This window comes from Melospiza melodia, chromosome 4 (assembly GCF_035770615.1).
Source record: "Melospiza melodia melodia isolate bMelMel2 chromosome 4, bMelMel2.pri, whole genome shotgun sequence".
Taxonomy (NCBI): domain Eukaryota; kingdom Metazoa; phylum Chordata; class Aves; order Passeriformes; family Passerellidae; genus Melospiza; species Melospiza melodia.
Genome location: NC_086197.1, coordinates 19,470,670 through 19,496,111, shown reverse-complemented (window position 1 = coordinate 19,496,111; position 25,442 = coordinate 19,470,670). Strand labels below are relative to the sequence as shown.

The following is a 25,442-nucleotide window of genomic DNA, read 5'->3' as shown; positions in this document are numbered from 1 at the left end:
AAAGGCTCCCATAAATCCTTCTTCCAGATGAAGAGGATCCAGAGTCCACTCCAATAGGCACAGCATGAGATCAGCCACAAGTTCTTCCCACTGGACTGAGGACAGCGAGCTCTTCATAAGGAGGAAAACTAGTTTGTGTAAAGCTAGGAGTGGTTTTCAGGCAGCAGAATGTCATGGAGCCTTGCAAATCTACACTCTGACTTTTACAGTTAGGATTTATTTATTTTTTACTGCAAGAATCTGGATGCCTAACCTCCTGACCATAAATTTTTTATATCAGTTACAGACAAGAGCAGCCTGTGGGTATTTTTCTTTGTTCATATCTACTTAAATAATGCCTGTCATAGCACCTTAGCACTTCATACTCCTTATCTTAGACAGATGCTTATCTAAATTGTTTTTGAAAGTCTCCAACACTACACATTTCATAAATCCCACAAGAAAATTACTCTAGTTCTGAACTACCCTCACCAACACCAAGCTTGCAGCTGAAACATGTCAGTGGCAAATTACTTCAATTATACTCTCAGTACACACTGAGAGCAACTGGTCACATTCCTCTCTGCAGGAAACTTCTTGTGTATTGAAAGGTTATCATATGTCTTCCTTTGTCTTTTGTTTTCTATATTAAGTAAGCAATTTTCTCAAGCTTTGCCGGCATTTTCTAGACCACTTAGTAAAAAGAACTACCCTGCTCCGGCTTTCTCCTAGTGGGTGCATGTTTTGGAAAACAATACTCCAAAGAAAATACCATCAACACTGTAAAGCAGAAAATTTGTTTTCCTTTATTATTCATCCCTTCACTTGCTTTCACAATGAAGGATTTTGTCTCAATAATACCACACTGTTACTTTTGCTCACTTTAGGGCCCACTGTGCCACCAGATCCTCCTCTGAAGTACCACTGCTCACTCAGTTACTTTCATGTTGTATTAGACTACTCCTTTTTTCCTCCCAGCATTTTGCTCTTGTTCATATTGATTTTCCCACCAGATGTTCCATTTACAGAATCACAGAATCATTTAGACTGGAAAAGATCTCTAAGATCATTGAGTCCATGTGATCACCACCATGACAACTAGACCACAGTGCCACATCCGGTCATTTCTTGAACACTTGAATATGTTTCTTGAATTCGGGGGAGCGGGGCACTTTGACTGTTAATCCCCTACTCTCCAAAATGCCTGCCCCCATCCCAGTGCTGTACTGTGTAAATGTGGAGTTTATGCCATCAATCTGATAATTAACGAAGAGAATCCCAGACACAAACCAGCCACAACATTCTCACAGCACACCACTGGGACTTTGCTCCTCCAGCACACATTTTTAACCACCTTTGCATGTTCTCTGCAGTAATGTCATTTAGTTGGGACTGTTTCCAGTTGGGTTGAGGAGAATGTCATCATGTAGTGCTCTGCCTGAAAGCCTGCAGACACAACTTTATCAACTTGCTCTCCTTCCTCCCTCTCACATTCAAGGCATACCAAGTATGGCCAAAACTACCTTCAATTTGTCTCCCTCCATCCCCCCACAGTCCTTCAATGCCATGCCCTAAAACTCTGTACTCTTAAAACCCTCCTGCTGTCCTCACACTGCATCTTGTGAGATGCAACACAGATCCTCACTTCCACACTGTGAAAATGCCATTCTCAAGGGCTGCAACATTAGCCTGGTGTGGTTTCAAGGATTTTTTGTCCTGATCCACACAAACAGATATTCTGTATTAAGGTGCTGGAGCACATTGTTCAAACCTGTCATTAGGAAGTTAAGTGTGGTGTCCTTGAGCAGATCCAAGTCATATGCTGGGCAGCACAGGACCTGCTGTCTGTGCCTCCTGGCCTCAAGGCCAATGTCCAGCAGGTTCCTTTTGCTATACTAGGCTGTGTGCTTACATTCATTTTTACCATAGGATTTCCATTTTGATTCTGAGTCACTGAAGTCTCCATACCATCCCCTCTGGTCCCCAGTTTTACACCCCAGCTTCCCCCCACAGCTGACAGATCATCTGCTCTTGAAGATCCCCAGTGCTATGCCATGGTCCCAACTTTCAGTTGCTAGTCCGGCACCATTTGCTGGCCTGTTTCCCTCTCTCTAGGAAGTGTCTTTACCTCTGTTCCTGAGCCTGGCAAGAAGTTCTTGACTGTAATGGTCCTGCCCAGAGCTGGGAAAGGAGCCTCCATGACACTCCTCATGAGAGGCTGCACCAGGGCTGGGGAAATGCCCCGTCTCTTCTCAACCTCATCCAAGATCTGAAATAAAGGCATGAAGACACAAAAACATGCAAATCAGGAGGAGGGAGATAACACCAGGAATTAAGTGCACCAGTATCTATCTATGTTCTCTCCTTAATCCAGTATTGACATGGAGCTGTGTGTCAAAAGAAAGAAGGCAAAAGGTGCAAATGAAGATCCTGGAGTTCTTTTATCAGGAGAAACACAGCTCCAGTGAGGCCACTGTGAAGCTGAAAATTTCCAAACTCCCCACTACACTCAGAGGTTAAAAGGACTCCACCTTTTAACCTCTCTTGTATTCTGGGAGGTTGTGCTGAAGGAAGTAGGTAAGAGCTGACAATCTAGTTTTCCTATTAACTGTGCTTTTGCTAGGTTCTGGAATTAGCATGTCATTGCCTCACCAAATCTTACAGATCCTTTCTTCAGCTATCAGCTTCCCTGACCCTATACATTCACATGCTGGCTTCACTCTCAGGTCCCTCTTCACCTACAGCACAAATTCCCTCTCTTTCTCCCCCCTCACCTTAGAGAAGAGATTGAAGCATCCAAGGCGACTCACAATGCAGTAAACTTCTGGGAGACGCTTCCCTTTTCCACTGGGCTTTCAAGACAAACACAAACACACACACAAAACAAGGAAATGTCAGAGTTATAACTACTGCAAAGATAGAGTGACTGGTCTCTTAGTTGTGCATCTCACTGGCTGGCTCAGAAACTGGCAGGCATTTGACAGTATGGTGATGGTGACAGCCTGGCTCAAACCCTGGTACACCAGAAACAGGGAAGAGAAATGGGCACATCCACAGTGTGGTCCCAGCTTACCTAAGTCAATGACAAAGGCAGAGCAGACTGATCTACAGAGACAACTCTGAACCTACAGGACCAGCCCAGGTTTAGACAACTGTTTAATAGGTATCCAAACCTAAAGAAGATAAGCCCTGTCTTCAGCTTCAGGGGTGAAACAACAGTCCATGGCCATGATAAAGTGCTGGTGCAAGGAAAATGCAAGAGAGTTATGTCTGGACTGGAGGATGGGACACAGAGAGGGACTTTGGCACTGACCAGAAGACAGCAAATCTGTTCTGTTGCCACTCTTTTCATTCCACACTAAAAGAGAAGAGCAGCAGCCTTCCACTTTCCAGAATGGGTGCCAGTAACACCAGCCCGACAGAAGGCTGCACCACGAGGAAAAGGAAAAAACTCGGGGATAATTACCAGCAGCCTCCTACAATACCCAAACCGCCTGCTTCCATCTTCCCCCGTCAGGACAAATGAGAATGTCTCACTGCAGAAAGAGAAACCAGAAGGACAAGATACCCATCAGCCTCATTACCAATCCCAGACATACAAATCCAATAAACCCCCACTATTTCTGAATTTTCTATACACCCCTCTCAGAGTTCTGCCCAATCTTCTACCGTAACAGCTCTTGCATTTAATTAGCTTGATATAGAAATCTGTTTCTCATGAGTCAGGATACCAAGTACAGTACTTACCTGGCAAATTGATGGATGGGAGCCCAGTCCTTTGCATCAGGGAAGCAAAACTGGGGAATAGCTTTCAACTGATCTTCTGCCTCACGCATGAATTTGAATGAGCGCTCAAGCTAGCAGAACAGAGAGAAGGAATGTTTCCAATTAGTCATGTGGGGATGGAATGACTTCAAATATTTTTCCTGTGACAAATGAAGAGGTGATGACAGAGGCTAAGCTTCTGCCTGGAAGATATTAAAATTTCTGTGATTCTGGCTCACCTAATCTTTAGATATCTCAAGGTAACTCTGTGCCCCCAATTCCATCAAGCCCTGTCTCTGCAGCACCTGCCTCTGCTATATTGTGCCTCTAATCTGGGACACACCTTCCAACAAGGGGAAAGAGAACTGAAGTCTGAGGGGATCTCTGGTCACATCCCATTTACAAACACTCTATCACATTGGCTCTGTGTTTCTCCCATTCCTCGTTCCCCATTTTGAGCTAGGCTATCACTGAAAGCTGTTCCTTCCCTTTCAGAACATGTATCTTTTCTCAACCATCAGTTATCTTTGAAGAGGAAAGGGGGAGAAAGGGAATAGCTACATAAAAGTCATAGCCAAGGGCAGCAGGATATCTAAATCAGCTGCCCTTTCAGGAGTGAGCAATACCATGACAATTCTCAGGCAGTGACTGAAGCCCTCCCACCATTTTCAGTGTGCCCCAACACTGAAACAGCAGAGGGTCACTGACACAACACATGTCAACAGAGAAGCTGCAGCTCCTCCAGCGATCCAAGTGCCCCACACAATCTGAGACAGACCTTCAGTGGGAACTGCTGGGTGACCTCAGGGATGTAGGCAGCCCCAGCCTGCTTCTTGTGCAGCGACACCACCACGAAGTACTCGAAGAGCTGCCTCTCCTGGTACTCGATCAGGTCCCGCTCCAGGGTCTGGTAGCGCGGCGTTTGCTTCAGCCGCGACTTCACGTGCACCAGGCGCTGGCTGTGAGCTGCAGGAACACACAGAGAGCCTGGCTTGCTCTGGCTCTGCACAGACTGGGGGATGAACCTGAAATCACCTCACTGCATGGCTTTCTCAGTGGAAAGCTTCTTTTGGAAGTTGCACTATAAATATTGAGAGAGATGGGCCATAATGTTGTGCCATCACCCTGAAGAACTCTGGCAGCAGAAGGATTTCATGGATAGCTTTTACAGCCCAAGCTGAGATCCATGCGGGACATGATGTATCAGATAATGTCCAGCCACTCATCCTAGCAGTCATTTATGTACTTTGCAAAGCCAACACAGTGAGGTGATTGACCACCTTTGTCCAGAGGAGGCTGTGGGCAGCAACCCCCAGGGTTTTACAAGACCAGCACTGGGTCAGGCCAGGGCTGTGCTGTCTGAGTAATGCTGGGGACTCCCAGCTCCAGCACACAGGCTGGGCTGTAGGCCAACAACAAACATAAGAAGTGCCAGTGAAAAATGCTGGCTCATGCCAATTCTTCCTGTGCCTAAATTTAATCTCTCAGTGCCATGCTTCTACAAGTTCACCAAGACAATGGGAAAACAAGCAAGCTGTAGCTGCAACACACACATGAGCCATGGGACAATAAACATTCCAGCCTGGAAAGTAATGAAAAGTTGCCTGCTGAGAAGAGACCAGATGAAATTCCCTGAGACCACCCCCTGCTTCGTTTTACAGTTGCATCCCAAATTAAATCTCCATGATGTCTCCCTTATCCCTGCTACAAAAGAAAGCAAGAATTAACTACAAGTAGAGACTACAGCACATTCTCACAGCTTTGCTTTTAGGGAAGGTGGGTGGCAATGCAACTTTTTGATGGAAACAACCACCACAGAGATGCTATAGGAACTCCAATACATAAGAAATCTGCTTGGGAGACAGGACTTCCTGAAAAATGGGATATACTTGTTGATCTTTTTTCTGGTGTAGTTGTGCCACTCATGGATTATTCAAGACAATGAAATTTAGGGCAATCTTGAGGTGCCTCCCAAATCAGAAAGTGTAACAAACCCTGGGCAGTTAAGGCCCTGGAAAGATGGCTTAGAGTCCTTTTTCTTGTCACCTACTATGTTATTTGCTCTAGGGCTGTAAAGCTTTCAGAAGTGCTTTCTGTTTCACCAGGGGCTTCAAAAGGAGCAGCGTCACAGCAATGCTGAGTGCTTCTGAAAAGCTTGCTCAAGATCTGCACTGTTTATATTCTAAAGATATCAGAATTTTACTGCTGTCATCATGGCACAGTTTGTCTTCCAAGACTTTTCCTTTCCAAGGGTCAGCACTTCCAGCTCTGCCATGCAACCTCATGATTTACTGTGTCTCGGGTGATGTACAGTGGCTTGCATGCAGAGGTACCTCGCTGGTATGTACCTTTGGTGTAACACATAAACCAAAGTCCCAAATACAAGAGACTTGCTAAATCATCTCACTTTCCTATTTAAAAATAGGGAAGTCAACAGTTCAACAAGGCATAAAGCAGAATCCAGCTGTAGTTAGAGCAAACAGCAAGTGCCAGAGCTCCTGTTCACACTTATGTAGACTTGCAGAGTCACTCAGCCCCAGGTCTGGATCTGGATATTGTCCAGAGCCCAGTGCTGTTGGATCTGAGGTGACTTCATATGATCTCCATCATCCTCTCTCCAGGGAGTTCTGAGCTGCAGTTACAGAGAAACACAGGATGATGCACATGATTCACTATGGCAACAGCAGCAGGCAAGAGTTCAAGTCTTCCTGGCCACATCTACACTGCCTGTCTCAGCTAAATGTGAACATGCTCTGTATTTTCACAACATTTCAGGAGGGCTGTGAATATAATTTCTGCACCATCCTGGTGGAAACCCTCTCTCCTGTCTCCAGCCTAGCCTTAGAACCTGTCAAAAGGAAGGCACTGGCAGCAATTTTCAGCTTGCTCTTGCTAACACAGCAATACAGATAAAAGATTTCAATGCAGATGAAAGCAAGAGCATACAGTAGTTCTTGAATGGGAAGCTGTGCTCCCAAGAGGGAACTCAGCCTGAGCTTTCACTTCTAAAAACCTGCAAGAGGGTGAGAATGAGCACTCCCACTCACAGTGCACAGTGGCTGACACAGCTCATGCCTGTCTTTTCAGCTTGGAACTGAACTGACCTGTTGTCCAGATCTGATGTGCAGGTGAGTCAGGAAACTTTGGAATGTGAGGGAGTTTCCATCTTCCATTCTAACTCTGCCAGGATTTTAAATATGCCCCACAAATTCCCAAAAGACAGCAACGTCCCCAGAATGTGCAGGGGCTAATTACCAGTACAAGGTTTCAGGAGAGTATTTTGGAGACCAGTACACCAAATAATCCTACAGACAAGAGTGAAGAAAGAAATGTAGTGCTTTATCCCAACCCAGCCAGTGCAGGAGAGTTTAACCAGCAATAAACCACATAGTGCCACTCTGTTTTCCTAGCTAGCCAGTCTGGCTGGTGGCTTTTCTCCCACAGTAAGCATGTGCTGAGGTGTCTGGACATCCAGTGCCATGCAACACTGCCACTCTGGTCACACATTTCTGACTCTGCACTTAGAAAAATCTCACTGTATTTCCTCCGTGTCCAATACTCCTCCTGGAAAGTCAGTCAACCAGGAGCTTTGATGGGAGCTGGAAGAGATGTTTGTTTTGGGCTCCTGTAGCCCTCTGCCCATGGATTTTCTCCTGCAGCACTGAGATCTCCATGTTCTCCTGTGTTCCATGCAGAAACAAGGTCCTTCTCCAAAGGTAGGACACAGATCTTGTCCTAGGAGCTCAGAGCAGAGTTCATCAGGAGCCATTTGCTCTCTCCACACATTTGCCTTACCTTTCAGCTTCTCTTCAGTGTCACTGTCTGATTCACTGTTTTCATCTGTAACTAGGAAAAAAAAGAAAGTAAGGGGAAGATGAATTAAGGAAAGTCTATTTGTGCATTTCTTATCACTGGCATGAGAAAGCTGGGACTGGCAACTTCAGGGGGAAGCAGTTTAGGTCCCAAGGGCCTTGTTCTTTTCAAGGGTGCACATATCCACATATATTCAGCTTACCAACCCTGGTATCTTCCCATTCATTCAGGGATAAAACACCCAACCCAACAACAAAATCAATTTTGCACAGCCAGAAGAGTTGCATAAAGAATAAAATGCCAGAATAGTATTTTATCCAAGTTTGTATAAGCACAACACCAAGGTAAAATACTAATATGCAGTAGTTTCTGGGACATGGGATAAAACCAATGAAAGAAAAAAACAAACAAAATTGTCTGACTGAATCAGATTCAAGGTCTATATTTTCCAACGATCTATTTCTCTGAATGATGCTATAGGGAGGGGTACAAAAAGTCTGGGGTGCTTCCCCTGAAAGTTCATATAAACACTCATCCACCCTGTGGCTGTCTGTGCTTTATGAAATGGGATAAACAGTAACAAATAATTGTGGGAAATAAATAGAGGTGTGGTCACTTTCTGCTGGATATTAAAGTGTTTTGGAAAAACATCCTGTGTTGGAAAGACACAATCTTAATTTTCATTGAGATGAGATGCTTAAAAGCATTTGCTCTGAAGTGTCTGAATGCTTTGGGCAAGTTGTTAATTGACAGTGGGAGGCTGAGAGTCTCAATCCTGCTATGATGGAGATGGTCCTACAGTCAGTTGCAGAAACCCTGATTCCCAACTGAGGCTATTTGTTTATTGGGATGGTGACAGAACCAGGGCTGTTCCAAAATCTCCTGTCTTCCATTGGACAGTTCACTGAAGTGACACATTCCCACAAAATATTTTGAACTCAACAAATCAGAGTTTTTGGACAGAACATTCCTCTCCATAGCTTCCAGCATGTTCCAGAAATAAACATCAAAAAGAGGGCACATGTTTGGGGTGAACTATAAGGTTATCATGCAAAGCCATGGACTGAAAATGAAGCAAGAAAAACAGAAACCTTCCATTTTAACCAAAGGGCAGAGGAACAGCCCTTATCTTACAAAAAAAAAAAAAAAAAAAGAGTGGAAACCCCAATTCAACCTTAGTCTGGACTGGATGAAGTGCTAGAAAGTGTCACATAAACCACTAAGGCAGGCTAAAGTCCAGGGCAGGTCCTCAGAAAGTCTTAGAGGAATGATGATGTGAAGCTCCTTTACCTTTCCCTGAATTGCTCTCTGTAGACTGTGACAGTCTCTTGACTCGTTTCTTTCCCCTCCGTGCCTCGTAAATGGCATTGATTTTCAGCACCAGCTGCTCAGCAAACACACAAACAAAACAAGGTTAATTTCTTCCCCAGGCAAGAAATTGAGCTAGAATTTTATGCAAAGTGCTCTTTATCCCAACCTTGGCCACAGTGAAACTGTTCCCTTGATGGTGCAGGAGGCACAATTCCCAGGATCTGTGCTGCACTGCCCTTGCTGACTCTGGTACCGCAGAGCCCAGGGGAACAAACCCCTGGTGTGAAAGGCCACACCTGAACGCACTTCCACACTGTGCAGCTTTATCAGCTACAGAGTCCACCTCTCCATACTCCATGGGAGCACCAGAGGGTCCCTTAGCAACCTGTGCTGGTCTGCAGGTTGGAAGCAGAAAACTGGCTGGAGGATGACTGAAGAAAATGAGAAGGATGGAGGCCAGTGATGCTGAAATATTTCACACCAGTGGTTTCCTTTGCAATCCTGTAACTCCTGTGCTCCCAGCTAGCCAAGAGAGAGGACATTTCAGTGTGGGGCAGTGCTGGGCTCAGTGGCTCATTCAGTGTCCCTGGTCTCCCTGTCCATTCCAGAAGGGGAGGGGAATTGCAGCAGAGCCATGCCAGGCTCCCTGTCTGAGCAGACCTGCCTCCTCCTCAAGGTGCCAGGCAGGAGCACTGGGATATGGCCACAGCATTCAGATTTATTCCATAAATAATTGGAATAAATTCAGATTCCAGATTTACATCCACACATGTCTTGTGAGCTCAGGGTAAGACAGGCCTCCCACCTACTTGGTCAGGCAACTCTGAACACAAATACAGAAGTGGGAGGCAGGATGCTCTGCTGTGGAAGTGCAGCCTTCACCCAGATGCCCAGCTCAAGCCTCACGTGATGCTGCCCTTGACAAGCAAACCTCAGTTCTGTCCTGGCCCTGCAAGACTGCTCAGTGGCACTGTGGGGTAAATAAACACTTGGAATCCTCTCTTCAGTTGACATAAAAGTATGTGTGAATACACAGACAGAGCTCAAGCCCATGCACAGATGTGAAGACATACTGGGAAAGAAACCCTAAACATTTGCAGTCTTTGGCTCATTTCTGAAAGGCTGAGGCACACAGAGAGGGCATTCAAAAATCAGATATGCAAACATGAACACAGATCTGGCAACCAGGAAACAAAGAAGATACACAAACACATCCCTTTTTCCCCAAATGCAAACTGTGGGTTTGGAAAAAATTCACCACAGACTGTCCCTGGTAGCCTCTGTTTGTCCTGCAAAGACCGGGATAAGCAACTGTGTTTTTCTAACTGTGTTTTTGAAACATTCAATAGATAGACTGCTGCCAAACCTCATTTGGATTGAATACACATCCTGCCAGATCTGAAAGAAAATAAAATTTAAATGGAGTAATGCTGTATCCAAGTAAGAAATAGGAAATGTTGCTGAAGAAAATGCTCCTAACTGCAGACAAGTCCTTTTGTCACCCAATTGTCATTATGTTCATTGCTCACTTACAGTCACACCTTAAATTATAAACAGCCAGTTCATCAATCAGAACAAGCAAAGAACAACAGATTTCCAGGAGGAAACAAACATACAACACACAGACAATTTCTGACTGTCCCATCCAGGAAGCACAGAAGGGAGTATGATGGGGTACATCTTCTGCAAAATATGAACTGCTTCTTTCTTCTCTGACATACTTCACTTTCTATCCGAAAATTACAATGCATTTTTTTCTTCTTATTATGAAATCTCAGATGGAAAAATAACTTCTTTGAAAGGTGCAGACATGTTTGTGTGTCTTCTCCTTCAGGCAGAAAGGGGGTTAAGCACAAGTCAAGTCAACAGCCAGGACAGCAGCTGCCTTGCAGGGATGCCACACACTGGAAACTCAAGAAAACCTGGTCTCATACTCACACTCCTGCCTGGAAGAAGCCAAACCAGAAAAGCCAAAGCCCCAGATTTACCTTGGGAATCTTCCTTCTCCTCTTGCCATTCTGAGAGTCTCCCAAGGAGAAGAAGGTGTCATCTGGACTGCTGGGGGTTGAGGGAGGGCTGACCTTGGACGGTGAGCCAGTCCCATCCCGGCTCAGTTTCCGTATGTCCGGCAGTTTGAAACTCCGCCGCTCCGAGTTTTGCCGGAAAAACGTGGGCTTGGAAAGCAACTGGAAACAGAGGAGAAGGAATGAATGACCACAGAACCTTGTGGGTCTTTACTCCATTGCTTACACATCATATCAGTAAATCCAGCCACAGCACTCAGTTGTCAAAACAGCCTGAGAGTGCCCACGGATTTGTGCACATGCAGGAAAGCCAGGCAGCTGCCAGGCTACATCTTGGCCAGCAATTGAACCAGCTCATTTTCATTCCAGAACAGCACACAGGCTCAGGGGTTGGCCAAGAAGCTCCTGCTCCAGTGTGGAAAAAAATCTCCCAGGATTTGGGTAATCCAGAGGTTGGGATTGTAAACAGGACGAGACTAACCAACCAACCACAGGCATTTGGGATAAGGAGCAGCTAGCCAGGAGGGACAGAGAAGCAGTGAGAGCAGGCAGAAAGCACTGTCAGTATGGCTGCCTTTGACAGGAGCCAGAATCAGATAGTTCAAAGGGTACAAGAGATGCTGTTAGACAATTATGGAGACTGCTTTCCTCCTAAACTCATTAGCAAGTTTGGTGGGAGTACAACAGAAGATGTTTAAGAAGCAGAGTGAAGTTCCTAAAGTCTCTGACCAAAAATAGCATCAGAAGAAGTAGAAAGCTAAGCTCCAGATAAAGAGGGGCAAACCACTTCTCACCAGAAAGATGCCCAATAAGAACACTTTTTATCTTCTCCTACAGAATTTCCCAGTAGTTCTGACAAGGTAAATTGCACCTTTTGTGGGAACAGAATCTGCACTGCCAGAGGATGTATCTGGCACTAAGAAGTGTGGGGGAGAGTTATCCAGCCTAGCTCTGAACAATTCACAGCAGCACTGGGCCTGTAGCTGAGGCAGCACCACCATCTGCCTCCACCAGCAGACACACTCAGCAGTTATGAGTCACACCAATTAATCCACTCAGGTTAGCTCAGGTGTCTCTGGATTTGGCAGAAAATCCAAAAAACGTTTGCCACCTACAGAGAAGTCCTGTAAAAATGAGGCTGTAGGGAGTCTTTGCATTGAAGAATCCCATTCTGCACCAGGGATGTGAGCTGTTACATCTATAGTAGTCCTGAAAGTCTGTCCAGACCCATTCCCCACCACTGCAGCCTGGCCAGGCTCTCCACAGGATGAATGCTGCAGCTGCAAACCCATCAGCTGCCAAGAGAGCTGCAGCATTCCTTTTCTGACTGATGCAGATCAGGGCTTTTAGATACCAAAGCACAGCAGAGTAACACAATGACTCCTGTTCAGCTCTCCTGCTGGGAACAGTATCTCTGGTGTAAGGCGTTCCTGGGCAGCACTGCAGCCCCTTTTCCACAGCACATGTGGGAAATCTGGGTGCACAGGTGACTGCAAATCTCTGAGGGAGATCAGCCTCATCCCAACACACATATGGCCCCTTGCTGCTCTAGACCTGACCAGCAACAAGGAGAATGGATTGAGAATCACAGAACAGTTTTCACTGAATTATCCAAAGACACCTTAGTTGCTGATTAAGCTGGTTGGAAAAGAGCAGCATGTCAAGGAACACTGCACATAAAACTTCTGAAAATGTTGGATAACAGCTCTAATAATAGTTGTTACTTGGACAGCATGAGAAAACCCTCTGGCCAGGAAAGCTGTGTTTAGATCCCTGCTATCCACTCTGGACCCATTTATTGCCAAGATGACTTTGACTGTCATGCTGTCCCTGCTGTCCTAGCTTGGACTATCTAAATAGGCAGCATGAATCAACCAAAGCAGCTTGGGAGGCTGAGGGAGCAGGGCTGCCCTTGGTAAACCCTGAGCTCTGAGCAGGAGATGCCAATCAAAGCTTTACCTCTTCTTTTGGTTCCATGGACAAGGAGGAAAAAGGCCCCAAGCTGTGAGCTGGGCTGTGCTGGGGACACTCTTCTAGCACTAGCTCTGCACCCAGGGGACTGGCACTGCCTTACTTACCAGCAAATTGTCTCATGGAGAGAGCAAAAAAGGCTCCTGGGGGGTGGGGGGTGCACTGCAGAGGCACCTGGGCACCAGCATGGGCAGACTGCACTGCCCAAGACACTGAGACAAGGCTACTGCAGGCCTTGATTGCCCAAATACTTCCATGCCCTCTTTGAGGGGAGGAAGGTCTTCCCACACCACCAGGGAAGGCAATCCTGAAGTGAAGAAAAAAGTGAAAGCAAACCATTTATGTAAGGGAATGCTGGTTTGTTTTTTACCTCACTGAAGGGGAGTAAATCCCCTCTTATCACACTGTACCCTGTGGCAAAAGACATAAAGGAAAAATCCCTAACATGATGAAGGTGTCCACTTTTTCCACACAGCACCTGGATTTCACCCAAAAACTCTCTGGAGCAGAAGAGGTGGCCACTTGAATCCAAGTACCTTTGTGGGAGTCCCAGGTACAGACGAGGTGGGGGATGCTGGGAAGGTCAGGACACATTTCTTCCCCAAACAGCGGCTGTTGGTCTCGATGTCTTCATAAGGGTTTTCCTTTGAGGGTGGATCTGCAGCAAAAAGCCAAAAGCAAAAGATTCTAAGCGCAGAAAATCTCTGAGGTTTGCCATAAAAATCCGTTTTGGGACCCCCTGATCTTCTCCCACCTGCCACATCACACATAAAGACCTGTTCTAAAGCATTCCTGCAGTTGCTTCATTCTCTCCATAGCCCTGGAAGTCCAGCTGCTTGCTGGGCAGTGTCCAAACCCTGACACAGACAAATGCAGCCATAGAAACATATCACAGATATTACAGATGGAAAAGACCCTGCAAACCCCTAAGTTCATTTTCCTGCACCCAGAGAACTGTGCTGTTCTCATGAACATTAGTTCATAACTACATTTCCTTCTTTCCAGTCCTCTGCTTGGAGTTCCTCAATGAAACTGTGAGCTGAAGCATGGTATGAAGGTCCTCTCTCTGTTTAAGTCCCACATTTAGGGGGATGAATCTGGTCACCCCTAACTTGGGGCTGAAGTGATGCCCTGCTCTTGGGCTGACTGCAGAAGATTTAATCCACACTCTGAACATGGATATCTATCACACAATCCAGGACTTCAAACATGTCTACCAATCATGGAGACCTCAACCTCACATGTTGTACTTTAGAAAGAAGGAAGGATTAAGCCACTCAAAGTCAGGGTGCTCCTCCCCTGCAGAAGGATGGCATGTGGCACACAGCCCACACCTCTGACATAGACGTAGATTCCTTTCTTCCCAGTAATTCTGGAGATGAGGCACACAACTAATTTGAGTTTTGAACACCCAAAATTGTATATATTGAACTTCTTATATCCCACTCTTCAGCAGTACTAGGGAATGTAAACCTAAGTGTGTTCACAAAGAGCACAGCTCTGACAAAGCAGGTTGTGACATCTCCACTCAAGCAGCTAAGAAACCACTGACAAAGGCTTAGCCCAAGCATCTGCACAGGCAAATGACATGCTATGAGCCTTGTCTCTTCACTGCCCTCATTTCATGCCACATCCCAGTGGATAGCTGGGACCCAAAGCAACTGCCCTTCTCTTACTGTCACACAATGCTTGGCTGAGAACAAAGACTGGAAGCCAGGGGTGCTGCACACCCCTGCAGGAGGACCAGAAATGGCTGTGGGATCTGTGTGACTGGTGCGTGCCCAGCTGGGGCAGGAGTGCAGCTGAACTCTGCAGACAAGGACAGAAAGCCAAATCTTCCCCAGCACTGTCCTCTCTAGTAGCTGGTGGCACCCAGTGCTCCAGCAGGGAACCCAAATTCACCATGGAGAAGGCAAGGGGGTGTGACACCAGCAAAGCAAGGCTGCACTTGGTCAGCAAACATTCTCCTGTCCCTGAAACTGGCTCCACTTTCTAATTTCAATCTTTCAGTATTGAAAATCTACTTCAGCTGTCATGCAACTGGGAAGATTGGAGAAAAAAAGAACAAGCTTGGATTCTGCTGCTTGTCCCATTCTCAAACTGCTAAACAAGTCCAATTAGCTTCAGCCTAGAAGAAAGAAAATAATTTCCCTTTTTTACAAATCAACCTTGTCATCCATCAGCCAGCTTCCAACATTCCAGGTAAGCAGTGGTGAACAGGGAAAAAGAGGGTGCATGAAGGAAATCTGTGTGACTTGCTGGGAACTGGAACCATTATTCCAGCAGCAGCTGAACCCCCTCAAGTCACACATATGAGTGTGTGTATGTGTGTGCTTGCATGTCCTGATGGGCACATGTGATTGTCTGTGGGCAGCAGCACTGTCCTGTGGCTGAAGTCTTGATTGCCCCTCCACTGGTGAGGTTTTCACATGATGTTTTTCTTGTGGATTAAATTTGTCTGTGAACAACAAAACTGCAGCTTTTTTTTTGAGTTATCCCCATCCACCCTTTTCCCAAGCTTCCATGGTAACACCACCAGGATTGCAGGAACCAATTAAAGATCACTGACTCCAGGCAGGGCCTTAACATGCAGCAAGAAAACAAAAAACAAACATGCTCTATTAGCTGACAATTACCTATTACTTTGTTTTCTTCTAATCTTTGCAAGTAAAAGCTGGAGGGGAGAAGAACTTCAGGCTGAGATTTGAGTTCCCTGCACACTTGGGACATGGGGGTGTGCTTGTGTTTGAATAGATGGATTTGCCTTCACAGCCACTCTGTAATGCTATCCATGTTATTCCAGCTGACAAGGTGACCCTTACTCAGTGGTTTCTGAGACCTCCCATCATGGCCCAACACAAAAACCCCACAGCAGCTGCTTAGACACTCCCTGTTCCTTTGGCCTCCCAAGAGAAGAGAAGAAAAAAGCAAACACAAGGCCCTTAGCTCCACAAATGAGGCCAAAAGCTTCAAAAATGTCAGAAAGGATGTATTAGAATTGCTTTGTCTGCCATTAGCCCCAAGGGAACACAATTCCTTTCAGAGTCTTTCTCATTAAGTATGATCAGGTTTTATTCATATCAAAATAATAATGCCTGGCCTGCTCCTGAGAAAGTGCAGCTCCTCCTATGCCCAACAACCACAGAGCACCTTTGTAGGATTACAGCAGCATGGAGCTGATGCAGCTATTCCCTTCCTAATCTGCTGACCTCTGCCAAGAGATTTACACAGCACCAGCCTACAGCTACTAAAACTCATTAAGGCTTTTTCAAGAGGGACATTTCTATGCTCCATCAAAGGCCACATAACACAATATTAAAAAACACTATACAAATGGAGAGGGTTACAGGAAATAGTGTTTAAAATGGCACTGATCTGACATCGAAGTTAGAGAACTAAATAAAACTCAATTTCAAAGAGCATGAGACCCAGTTTCTTAATTGCAATGGTACCTGAAGCCATACACAACCCTATTCCTGAGCTGTGGAACTGCTGACTTCAAGGCTGTTTTCAGACTGCTCGCATTATCTCAGCAGTGACAAAATCACCACAATGGACAGATCAGAGCTGTGAGAACTAATCCACAGGACAAAAGGAAGGCAGAGAAGATATGCCAGCAAAAACTAAAAGCTGCTTCCCATATGCCTCAGGTTTATCTTTGAAGCTGATGAGCTTTGAAGTACCCCGTCCATTTTTCTTATTACTTGCCAATAATATGCACAAAACGTGTCCTGGTTTACATTCGGACAATAAACACACTTTATTCAGCACCTCTGCTGAATGCCTGTTGACCAGGAGTCCCTGCTGCTCAGGACTGGCAGGCAGCTCCCCACCCTGTGCAGGGTTCCTACCCAGGATGTCTTCATAGACGTTCTCCTCAGATAAAGTGCGTGTGAGGGCCAGCTTGGTCTGCGCGTACCAATCCACCCGGCCGTGCTCGGACGAGGACTGCAGCAAGTCTTCAAACTCATAGGATTTCCTGCACCACAGAGGGGGGAGGAGGGGCAGAGAGGAGAGTGATGCAGTTAACCAGCATTTATAACCAAATTACAGCTAATTCACTTCTCCAAAGTGCGACACAGCTGGCAAAATAAATCGCTGAGAACGTTTGGCTGCGTCATCCCATATAAAGCATGAAAAAGCAATACTGAGATTGGCTGTTTTTATCAGGCATTTAGGGGTGCCACAGATAATCTGGGTTGTTATGGCAATAGCACACTGTGGAGATGCAAGTGTGAAATGGCACATCCTGAAGCACTGCACAGAACCTTAGGACGTGAGAGGTCCCGTTTACTGCACAGATCCCACCCACAGAAAGTGTAAGAGGGCCCCAAAATCAGCTCTCTGAGCAGCAGAGAAAAACAAAACTTGCTTGTGGAATGGTAGGAAGGGTAAAACTGTGCCCTCCATGAGCAAACCTAGCAAGTTTTGATTTCCTTTCTGCAACGGAGCCAGGAACTTTTAAGTGACAATTTATCCAGAGGGCATTAGAAAAGCTGTGTATTTTATGTTCTCCACCCCAAAAATGTGTGACAATCATGTGGGAGGGGATGAAAGGCAAGCAAGCACTCCAGAAGAATATATACACATCAGATTCACTGAGGTTTACTATGGGCAGTGAAAATGCTGCACTAGAGACTACAGATTATCATTCCAAACACTGTTCCAGACCAGCTGTGGTCATTGTGTAATTAAGTAGAGTTTCTCCTAAGAAAACCAAAACAAAACCCCAAATCCCTCAATTTTAGGCTTGAAGGTTAAGCCATGTAATACAGTGACCTTAAATCTGCCATAACTTATCCTTCCACTGTGGAGCAGTGCTGGCCACTCATACATTCTCCGAGGGCTGATTATGCTGGAGATTCTGAGCAAAAAGGGAAGATTTGTCTCTCTCAGAGAAAGATGGGAAGGTGGCACTCCACCATGAACACCAACAGCTCCATGAAACACACCCCCAGTACCTGTGGTCAGCGTTGTTCTTGTGCTTCCCGCTCCAGAGCCTCCTGCTGACAGCTGATGGGGGAGGAGAGGAGGGCAGAGGAGGGGGAGGAATGGATGGCAGAGGGGGTAAGTTTCTTTTATTCCTAACTGCTGGCACCCAGTCCTCTTCCCCCTCGTGTTTAAAAGTCCGCCGAGGCTTGGGCAGTGGGTTGATGAAGGGCTTCTTCTCTGGCACCCCTGGCTCTGTGTACACATTCTCCACTGTGCTGTGCTTGGATTTCACATGAGAAGTTCTGATCTCTTCTAGAGTCCCAAAAATCGGCTCACTGATGTCAGAGTCCACGCCAAGAAGCCTTTTGTTGAGCTCAGCCCCACACACACCCTCATGGCCCTCAGGAGCGGCGTGCCCTTGTGCTGCCTTCTCCTGCAAGCACTGTGGGGAATAGTAAGTACCAGGCAGCTGTGGCTGCAGCTCTGCTGAGCCATCTTTCAAAGCCTGCTCTAGCTTCTTGACCTGACTAAGCACTGAAAGATTCTCCTTCTGGACCTCCCACTTCCCACCTTTCACTTCCTTGCATTTTCCAGGGCTGAACTCCATTTCCTCATCCTTCTGCGCTTCCCCTTTTCGCTCTGCTGCTGGCCCTGTGCCTTTCTGAGCTCCTGCTTTCCGCTCATTCTCTTTGCCTGCCCCTTTACACTCCAGTTCCCAGCTCATAAGTCTCTTGGCCTCTGCTTTCCTTGTCACCAGTGCTTCCCCACTCATCTTCTCAGTTCCACAAGGCATCTTGTGCTCCTCTTTAACTCCTGCCTCATCCTCCCTGCGAGGAGCGGACTGCGTTTCCTTTTTCCCTTCCCATTCTGAAATTTTGTCCTTGATGCTGAAGGACTTATTCCTCAAGCCAATTTTTCCAGGTGACCGTGTATTCTGAGTGCCTCCTATCTGTCTCTTGATGATTTTATTGTTTTCTTTGACATTCAGATCCACAGATGGGTCACTGATGATCATTTTAGGACTAAGCATGTTCTGCTGAAAGCAGTCGAGCCTTGGATCCAGCATCAAGTTCTCCAAGGCTCCCAGTGGGTTCTTCACCACAGAAGAAACTGGTTCAGCTTCAGGTGTTGAACCCAGGGCAACAGAGGAACCTTCAGAACATTTCTCACTCAAAAATCCACACAGAGGTTTTCCTAATTCCTTCACAGCTGCTGTATTGTTTTTATCTGCAAGCTTGATCCTGCATATCAAAGGCAAAAAGGAAAGAAATATTCACTGCCATTGCTCATCCTTGGTTTACTTCATCAGCTCCTCAAGCTTTACTCATAAAGGTGATGGCAGAGGATGCTCAAACCAAGCACTTGACATGGGCCTAAAGGGGAGGATGCCCAGGGAAAGGTCCTTCTAGCCAAAACATACTGCCCTTCTCTCGTTAAAACCAATATGAGGTTGGAAACGGAGCCTTCCTCTGTGGAAGAAGTAAGCTGCAGGTTAGAGAGGGATTTTTTGTACATCAGACATGCTGATACCAATGAGAGCTTCACCAGTGTGTGTGTGTGTGTGTGTGTGTGTGTGTGTGTGTGTGTGTGTGTGCAGAAGTGCAGCAGAGCTTTGGACATAGCAGGCATTAAGCAAACAAATGCAAAATGGACCACCTGCAAACAACAGCAAAATTACTGCTGTTACACAGAGGAGAATGCATGTGGTACATCTGGCATTTCTGCAGTGCCTGCTCAGAGGATCTCTCTCAGTCCATCCTAATATTCCCCAAATGCATATTGATGCCCAAAGACTGCACTTTTATTATTCCATTTGTATGGGCTCTACCATCCCAGTCCACATGTGCACTCAGTCCCCACATGCATTCAGGCACAGGCACACTCCTCCAGCACCCAGAAACCAGATTCAACATTCTCACATTAAACATCTTCACTGTTTAGGTCCAAAGTGCAACAAAAATTCCAAACATATTTAATCTAGAAATTTTCAAGTGTGTGATACCACAGTATCAATGCTGTGATATTTTGTCAATATCCTGCTGAACAGGCAGTTATTCCAACACAAAATGTTTCTGAACTGAAGCACTTGGCTACGTCTTTGAGGTTTGCCTGGGCTTGGGAAAGAGCACCAAGACAACAAAAGATAATTACTGGGATGCAAATCCATATAATTAGTCCCATTTAATCACAATTCCAACATTAAGATTCAGCTTGGGAAATTGTCCTATTAACTTAAACATGTCAATTGTGACTCTTGCAGAGCTGAGCAGCCGTGTAGGAGCATCCCTGGGGATACCCTGGGTGCTGTCAGACCTGGAGCTTTGTCCTGCAGCTAAGCAGTGCTGGCAGCCATGGCAGACTCGGTTGTGGTGCAAACTGAGTCTGGGACAGGTTTTGGAGAGGAAACAGGACCTGAGCCACACCTGCTCTTCCTCAGCCTCACAGATACTTCACTCCTGGCTGGGCAGTGACACTGTGCTTTGGTTAAGAGCTGGTGCTGTGAGCACCACCAGCTTTCCCAAGTCAGGCATCACAGTGCCATGGTGGCTGGACCTCAGAGCAGAAGGGACCCTGCAAAGGGTGGGGACAGTGGGGCTCCTCTGAGGAGTGTCCAGGCTTAAAAACCTCCAGTGCAGGCAGGACAAACATTGGCAGAGGTATCATCAGCACAAGTGCTCTTGCCTTGGGGCAGACCTTTTCCAGCACTGTGAGTCTGGAACATTAGAAGTCTGACTGGATGATTTAACACACAGAATCACAAGATGGAACCTATGGGGTGTGATTTAATGTGGGAGCAGAGAGGGACAGAAGGTTTCCTTCCCTTAGTTTCCTTTGTGTTGGGGACAATAAAGACAAGCAAAGCACAGTGGAACATGGCAAGCTCTCACCTCTCACCAGACCTGCAGAGAGCACCCCCAGACGTGCTGCTGACACCGGCCACCTTGCTTGCTGTCATCATGTCAGCACACAGCAGGGCAGCAGGTCACCTGCAGACAGACACAAGGAAGAAGCATTGCTCTCTGCTCAGCATCCTTCTCTTTTCCTTCTACACACACATACATTTCTCCTTGAAATCCAGGAGAGGACCTGCAGCAAGACATGACAGCTGTCTAAAGACAGCCCAGGCTTCCTCCCCTGCTAAATGGGAAGAGGGGTGACAGCAACACCCCTCAGAAGCCCAGTGAGGAGCTGACAGTTTTTGAGGGTAAAAATTGTCTTTGACTCAGCATCACTTGCTGCATCTTGAATTAAATATGGAGAACATTTCAAAAAGGCTTTTATTGCTGTCAAAATCTCCTCAGATTTAGATTTTTTTCCCCTTGCAGAAGACTAAGCCAAAATCAATTTTATAACAACCTGTGCTAAGGCCACAAGTCTGAAGTGGCTGCTGAACATACAAGCCTGTCACAACATTTGAAGCTTGGGATAAACAATTTAGCCTGAAGAAAGACTTGGGAAAACATTTTAGCCTGAAGAGACACTGCACTGCAGCCACTGGTCGTCTCTCTGGTGGGCCATGTTAACCTGCTACTGATCTCATTTCAGAGGACAAATCCTTGTGGGGATAAGAGAAATCATTCACAAAAACGAGTCACTCTCTTTGCCTCATGATTTCTAGCACTCTTGGAATGACTGTCTCTCTCTTTGAGTGCCACTGCTACCCAGTCAATGCAACAGACTCCATCTCCATTTTATTGTGCTGCAATGCTCTTTTTGATAAATAGAAAATGGAAGAATTACTCAGTTACTCTGCAGCACCATCTCTGCTCACTTATCAGGGTGGTCAGCCTGCTCTAAAGCACTGCAATGACAACAGGCTCACCACCTTGTAGGCAATACTTGGAAAAGTCTCTCAGGTATCTTCACTGGCTGCTCTGCCAGAGGCTGCCCTGCCATGCCTGGCATTTGACAAGACCAAATGCCTCTTGTCATTAAAAAAACATACAGCCCACCACACCAGAAACAGGAAAGAACAAAAGGATCTCTCGTTTCCACTGTTCAAGTTTTTGGGCAGAGAAAGGAAAAAGGGGGGCAGGGAGAATCAGTTTTGTTTGTTCACAGTTTTCTCTCCCTCCTTTTATTCCATACTGGCAATGTTCCTGAGGCGAGGAGTGAACTCTGGGTCAACTCAATGTGTACACACTCGGGGCAGCTCATTGCTAACCATTTAGCAGACTCTCTTTTCCCAGACAATAAACCCCCTTGGCTTCTCTCCCTCATTAGTAACTGGAACAAGCACCCACTTCACTTCTAGACACAGAGCAGCTTTGCAACACTGTCAAGAAAATTTACCAGCCCAAGGACCAAAATCTATTCATCCATCCATTAACTGTTATGGATTGAAAATAATGAAAAACTAACCATACTCGTGGCCTTGGCCAAAGAGTGACTCACCAGGCAGCCAAAGCAGATTCCTACAAAGCTGCAACACAGTCTGCTCTGCACTTGGTTTACAACATCCCTAGAGCAGGGACAGTGTCTTCACTCAGCACTCACTTGGTGCCTTACAGCTCGTCGTCACTGCCTTTAGCGGTGAGAAATACATTTCTTGTGTCCTCACACACAATCCCTGTGGCTCTGCTGAAACATCAAATGTTCACAGGGGATGCACTCCTCTGTCTTCATGAGATCACCCAGTTTCCCCATCAGGAAACTCCATCTCTCAGCCTTTTCCAAGAGCCCATGAACAAGCCCTGTTTGAAAAGGAACATCTGGGTACCAGCAGATGTGTGCTGATGCTCGGCACAGTCAGCTCCCTGGCAGGCCTCCTGTGGGACAGGCCAAAAGCAGATCATACAGACTAAGAGGTGCACTTGTTTCTTCCTCTGTGGTGGATGGGACAGACTCCATCAGCCCTGGTTTGCAGAAGTGAGCCACAAAGCAGCAGCTGAGTGCTGCAAGAGTCTCACGGGAAAGGAGCACCACTGCCAGCAGCAGATGAGCGTGACTTGGAACCAAGGGCAGAGGGACGTCTGTCCCCTGCAGGCACAAGTGTGGCTGGACTAACCAAAGCAACACACCCATACCAGGCAGATTAAAGGGTGCTCCAGGAGCTTCCAAAGCACCCAGGTACCTACTGACACCTCACTGACAACACACACTGCTTAGGGAGTGAAGTCATCCCTAAGATATCCACGGGCAGCTGTGCCTTCCCTCTGAGCAGCAGGGCACCATGTGTGCCCTCAGCATCACCCAGAGGATCACTGCAGCACATTAGCTGGTTCTGCTCAAAGGAGTAAACATTTATCCAAACACATTAGAAGACAATGGGGGAAAAAGAGTGACCTCTGGAATAAAACAGCAGAAATTAATATGGTACCTCTCAATAAGTCCAACAATCAAATAATTTCCTGGGGCCAAGCACAAGACCAGATGAGCTTCAGAGGTGATATGATCATCTCTCCCAAAAATAAGATCACTACAAATAACTTGCAGGCCTGACCCACAAGCATCGCCAACACCCCAGCAGAGGAACTGTGATGGCAATGATAGAAAATTGCCTCCAGCAGACAGAGAATATCTACTTTTATTTTCCAAGTTTTGGCTCCACAAGACACCCAGAGGTAACACGACAGTTCATTGTAAGGGCAAAGGGAACTCTTGTACCTCCTGACTGCCCACATCTCTCCTACAATCAACTACACCCTACCCTGTGTGCTGGCTCAGGAGCATCTCTGTGACCTGCTACAGCTCAGTGAGACTTTCTGACAAAGCAGCACATGGAAGGGGCCCAGCACAAACCCAGTCTGCTACAAGGGAGGTAATGAGGTTGTGTGCACAGGAGGGCAGAGGGGAGAGAGCAGAAAAGAGTTTGTGCGAGGCTGGAGAAGGGAGACCTGCCAGGGGCTGAGAAGTGTTATCTGTAATGCTTTGCTTTCCTGCCTCACGAGCAATGTGACCAGGGCCCTACAAACTGCCTAAAAAAAAAAACAAGCAGGGCTGAGTTTCATCAGCAGGAGCCCCAAGAAGGACAAGCACACACTCATCAAGCTGGTACTTCTTGGCAGGTCGCTGCCTTTCTTTAAAAACCACACAAGAATTTTCTACCAGCAATGGGAGGCACAGCCCTGCAGAACCAGAGCCTGAGGCCACTGCACCTGGCACTACATCCTGGAGCAGGACATCAAGGCCATGAAAGGGGAGAGAAGATGCTGAGCACCATTCGGAGAACCTTGCCACTGCAATTTATTCCCTGCCATTGTTTGGGGGAACAAAGCAGTCGTCTGATAGTGTTTCAAAATTAAATTGGGAAAGGAAGGACAGGGGAGGAGGTGGGAGGAAAGAGGGAGGGAGCCCTCAAACCTGTTGGCTGGGCCCTGGGAAGGATGTGAAGTCTCCCAGCAGAAGCCTCTCGGCCTATCTCCCACATGCACCCGGCCTCACAATTCCCAGGGCCATGTGATAGGGGCTTCCTGCTACCAAGTGAAGGGAGACCTACCCCGACCTCTCCCTTCCAAACAGAGTTCCTGCCTGCTTTGTGTTCGCAGAGAGGCGTTTGTTTACTGATCTATCATTGGCATGCAGGAAGCAGTCTTGACATGAGCTGTAATCATCTGTCTCCAGCAATGGCTGTTTGGCTTTCTTCTAATTTAAGTTTTCCTCCCGCCCCCCTTCCCCAGTGCCCTCTTCCCCACTTCCGATCCAAACGCTCTTGGAGCGCGCACATCTGGTTCAGGGCACGGGATACTATGTGATGTTTCCAGAGCAACCAGTGAATAAAAGAAAGGCACATTCCCACCCTCAGAGGGCACAGAAGGCTTCCAGAGGAACACCTCCAGGGAGAGGAAGACACCAGCTTTGCCCACTGCACTTGCTGCAGCCACCAGATGATGACAAAAGCCAGGGGAGCACAAAGGCCCTGCAGTCCGTGTCACTGGAAATGCACACAGCCAGCACACAGGTCACACACAGGGAGCCTGAGGTCTTGTCTCTGAGGTCAGCAAACCTCCCAGGCCTCCTTTCTTTGCAGTTTTGTTTATGGGGAATAAACCAAGCATTCCTCAAAGGTGGTTTTGGGTATTACCCTTGCTGCCTGCTGGAGGCCGTATCTCGCAGTTTCCTCTGCTCCGTTTACTCTGCACCTCCCAAAAACTTCATCCATGTCCACATGTGCTGCTGGTGCATATGAACAGCAAGGCTTCACAGCAACAGGAACAACCTGCAGCTGGTCCAACTCTCCTCCATGAAGAAAAACAGGCATGTTTTTCTTTTACCAAAATCTGGGTAACTCTGAGCAGCCAAAGCCTACAAGTCACATCTCCCTGCTCCGGTGCTTTAGACAACAAAGGGTGCAGCATAGAAACAGCAACCATATATAACATATATACACATATAAAGAACAGGAAGGATGCCAAGAAGACAAAACACTAACAGGAAAAACATGAGTAAGGGGAAACCAACAGTTAAAGCCTTCAAGTCTCCCTCCCCCAGCCCCTGCTCTGTTTGGAGCCTGTTTTCCTTTGGGGGAAGCAGCAGGCATGAGGATGCGTGCCTGTGCTCACACACACACAGCCCCAGCACCAGCAGTGTCCACGTCCCCAGCAGGAGCACACTGCCTTCCTGAGGCCACTGGCAGAGTGTGACCTCAGGGAGGGAGCCCCTGCCCAGCAGGGAGGACACAGCCAAGCAGGGATGCAGCCAGAGCTG

General features: G+C 46.8%; 1 protein-coding gene across 2 annotated transcripts in view; it reads right to left on the bottom strand.

Annotated features, from left to right (window-relative positions):
* Window positions 1-25,442, bottom strand: part of DENND2A (DENN domain containing 2A) — a 57,681-nt gene that overhangs the window by 14,247 nt on the left and 17,992 nt on the right. Inside the window, exons 2-13 of one of the 2 annotated variants that reach the window (XM_063154121.1) lie at window positions 20,684-20,782; window positions 17,825-19,036; window positions 16,715-16,842; window positions 13,400-13,521; window positions 10,857-11,054; window positions 8,848-8,941; window positions 7,540-7,590; window positions 4,523-4,710; window positions 3,727-3,836; window positions 3,446-3,515; window positions 2,754-2,831; window positions 2,108-2,248 (exon numbers count right to left, since the gene is read on the bottom strand). In XM_063154121.1, the coding sequence (XP_063010191.1) occupies window positions 2,108-2,248; window positions 2,754-2,831; window positions 3,446-3,515; window positions 3,727-3,836; window positions 4,523-4,710; window positions 7,540-7,590; window positions 8,848-8,941; window positions 10,857-11,054; window positions 13,400-13,521; window positions 16,715-16,842; window positions 17,825-19,036; window positions 20,684-20,754 (2,463 nt within the window). In that variant the 5' untranslated portion in view covers window positions 20,755-20,782. The remainder of the gene's footprint in view (window positions 1-2,107; window positions 2,249-2,753; window positions 2,832-3,445; window positions 3,516-3,726; window positions 3,837-4,522; window positions 4,711-7,539; window positions 7,591-8,847; window positions 8,942-10,856; window positions 11,055-13,399; window positions 13,522-16,714; window positions 16,843-17,824; window positions 19,037-20,683; window positions 20,783-25,442) is intronic. The other variant, XM_063154122.1, reaches the window with a different exon arrangement.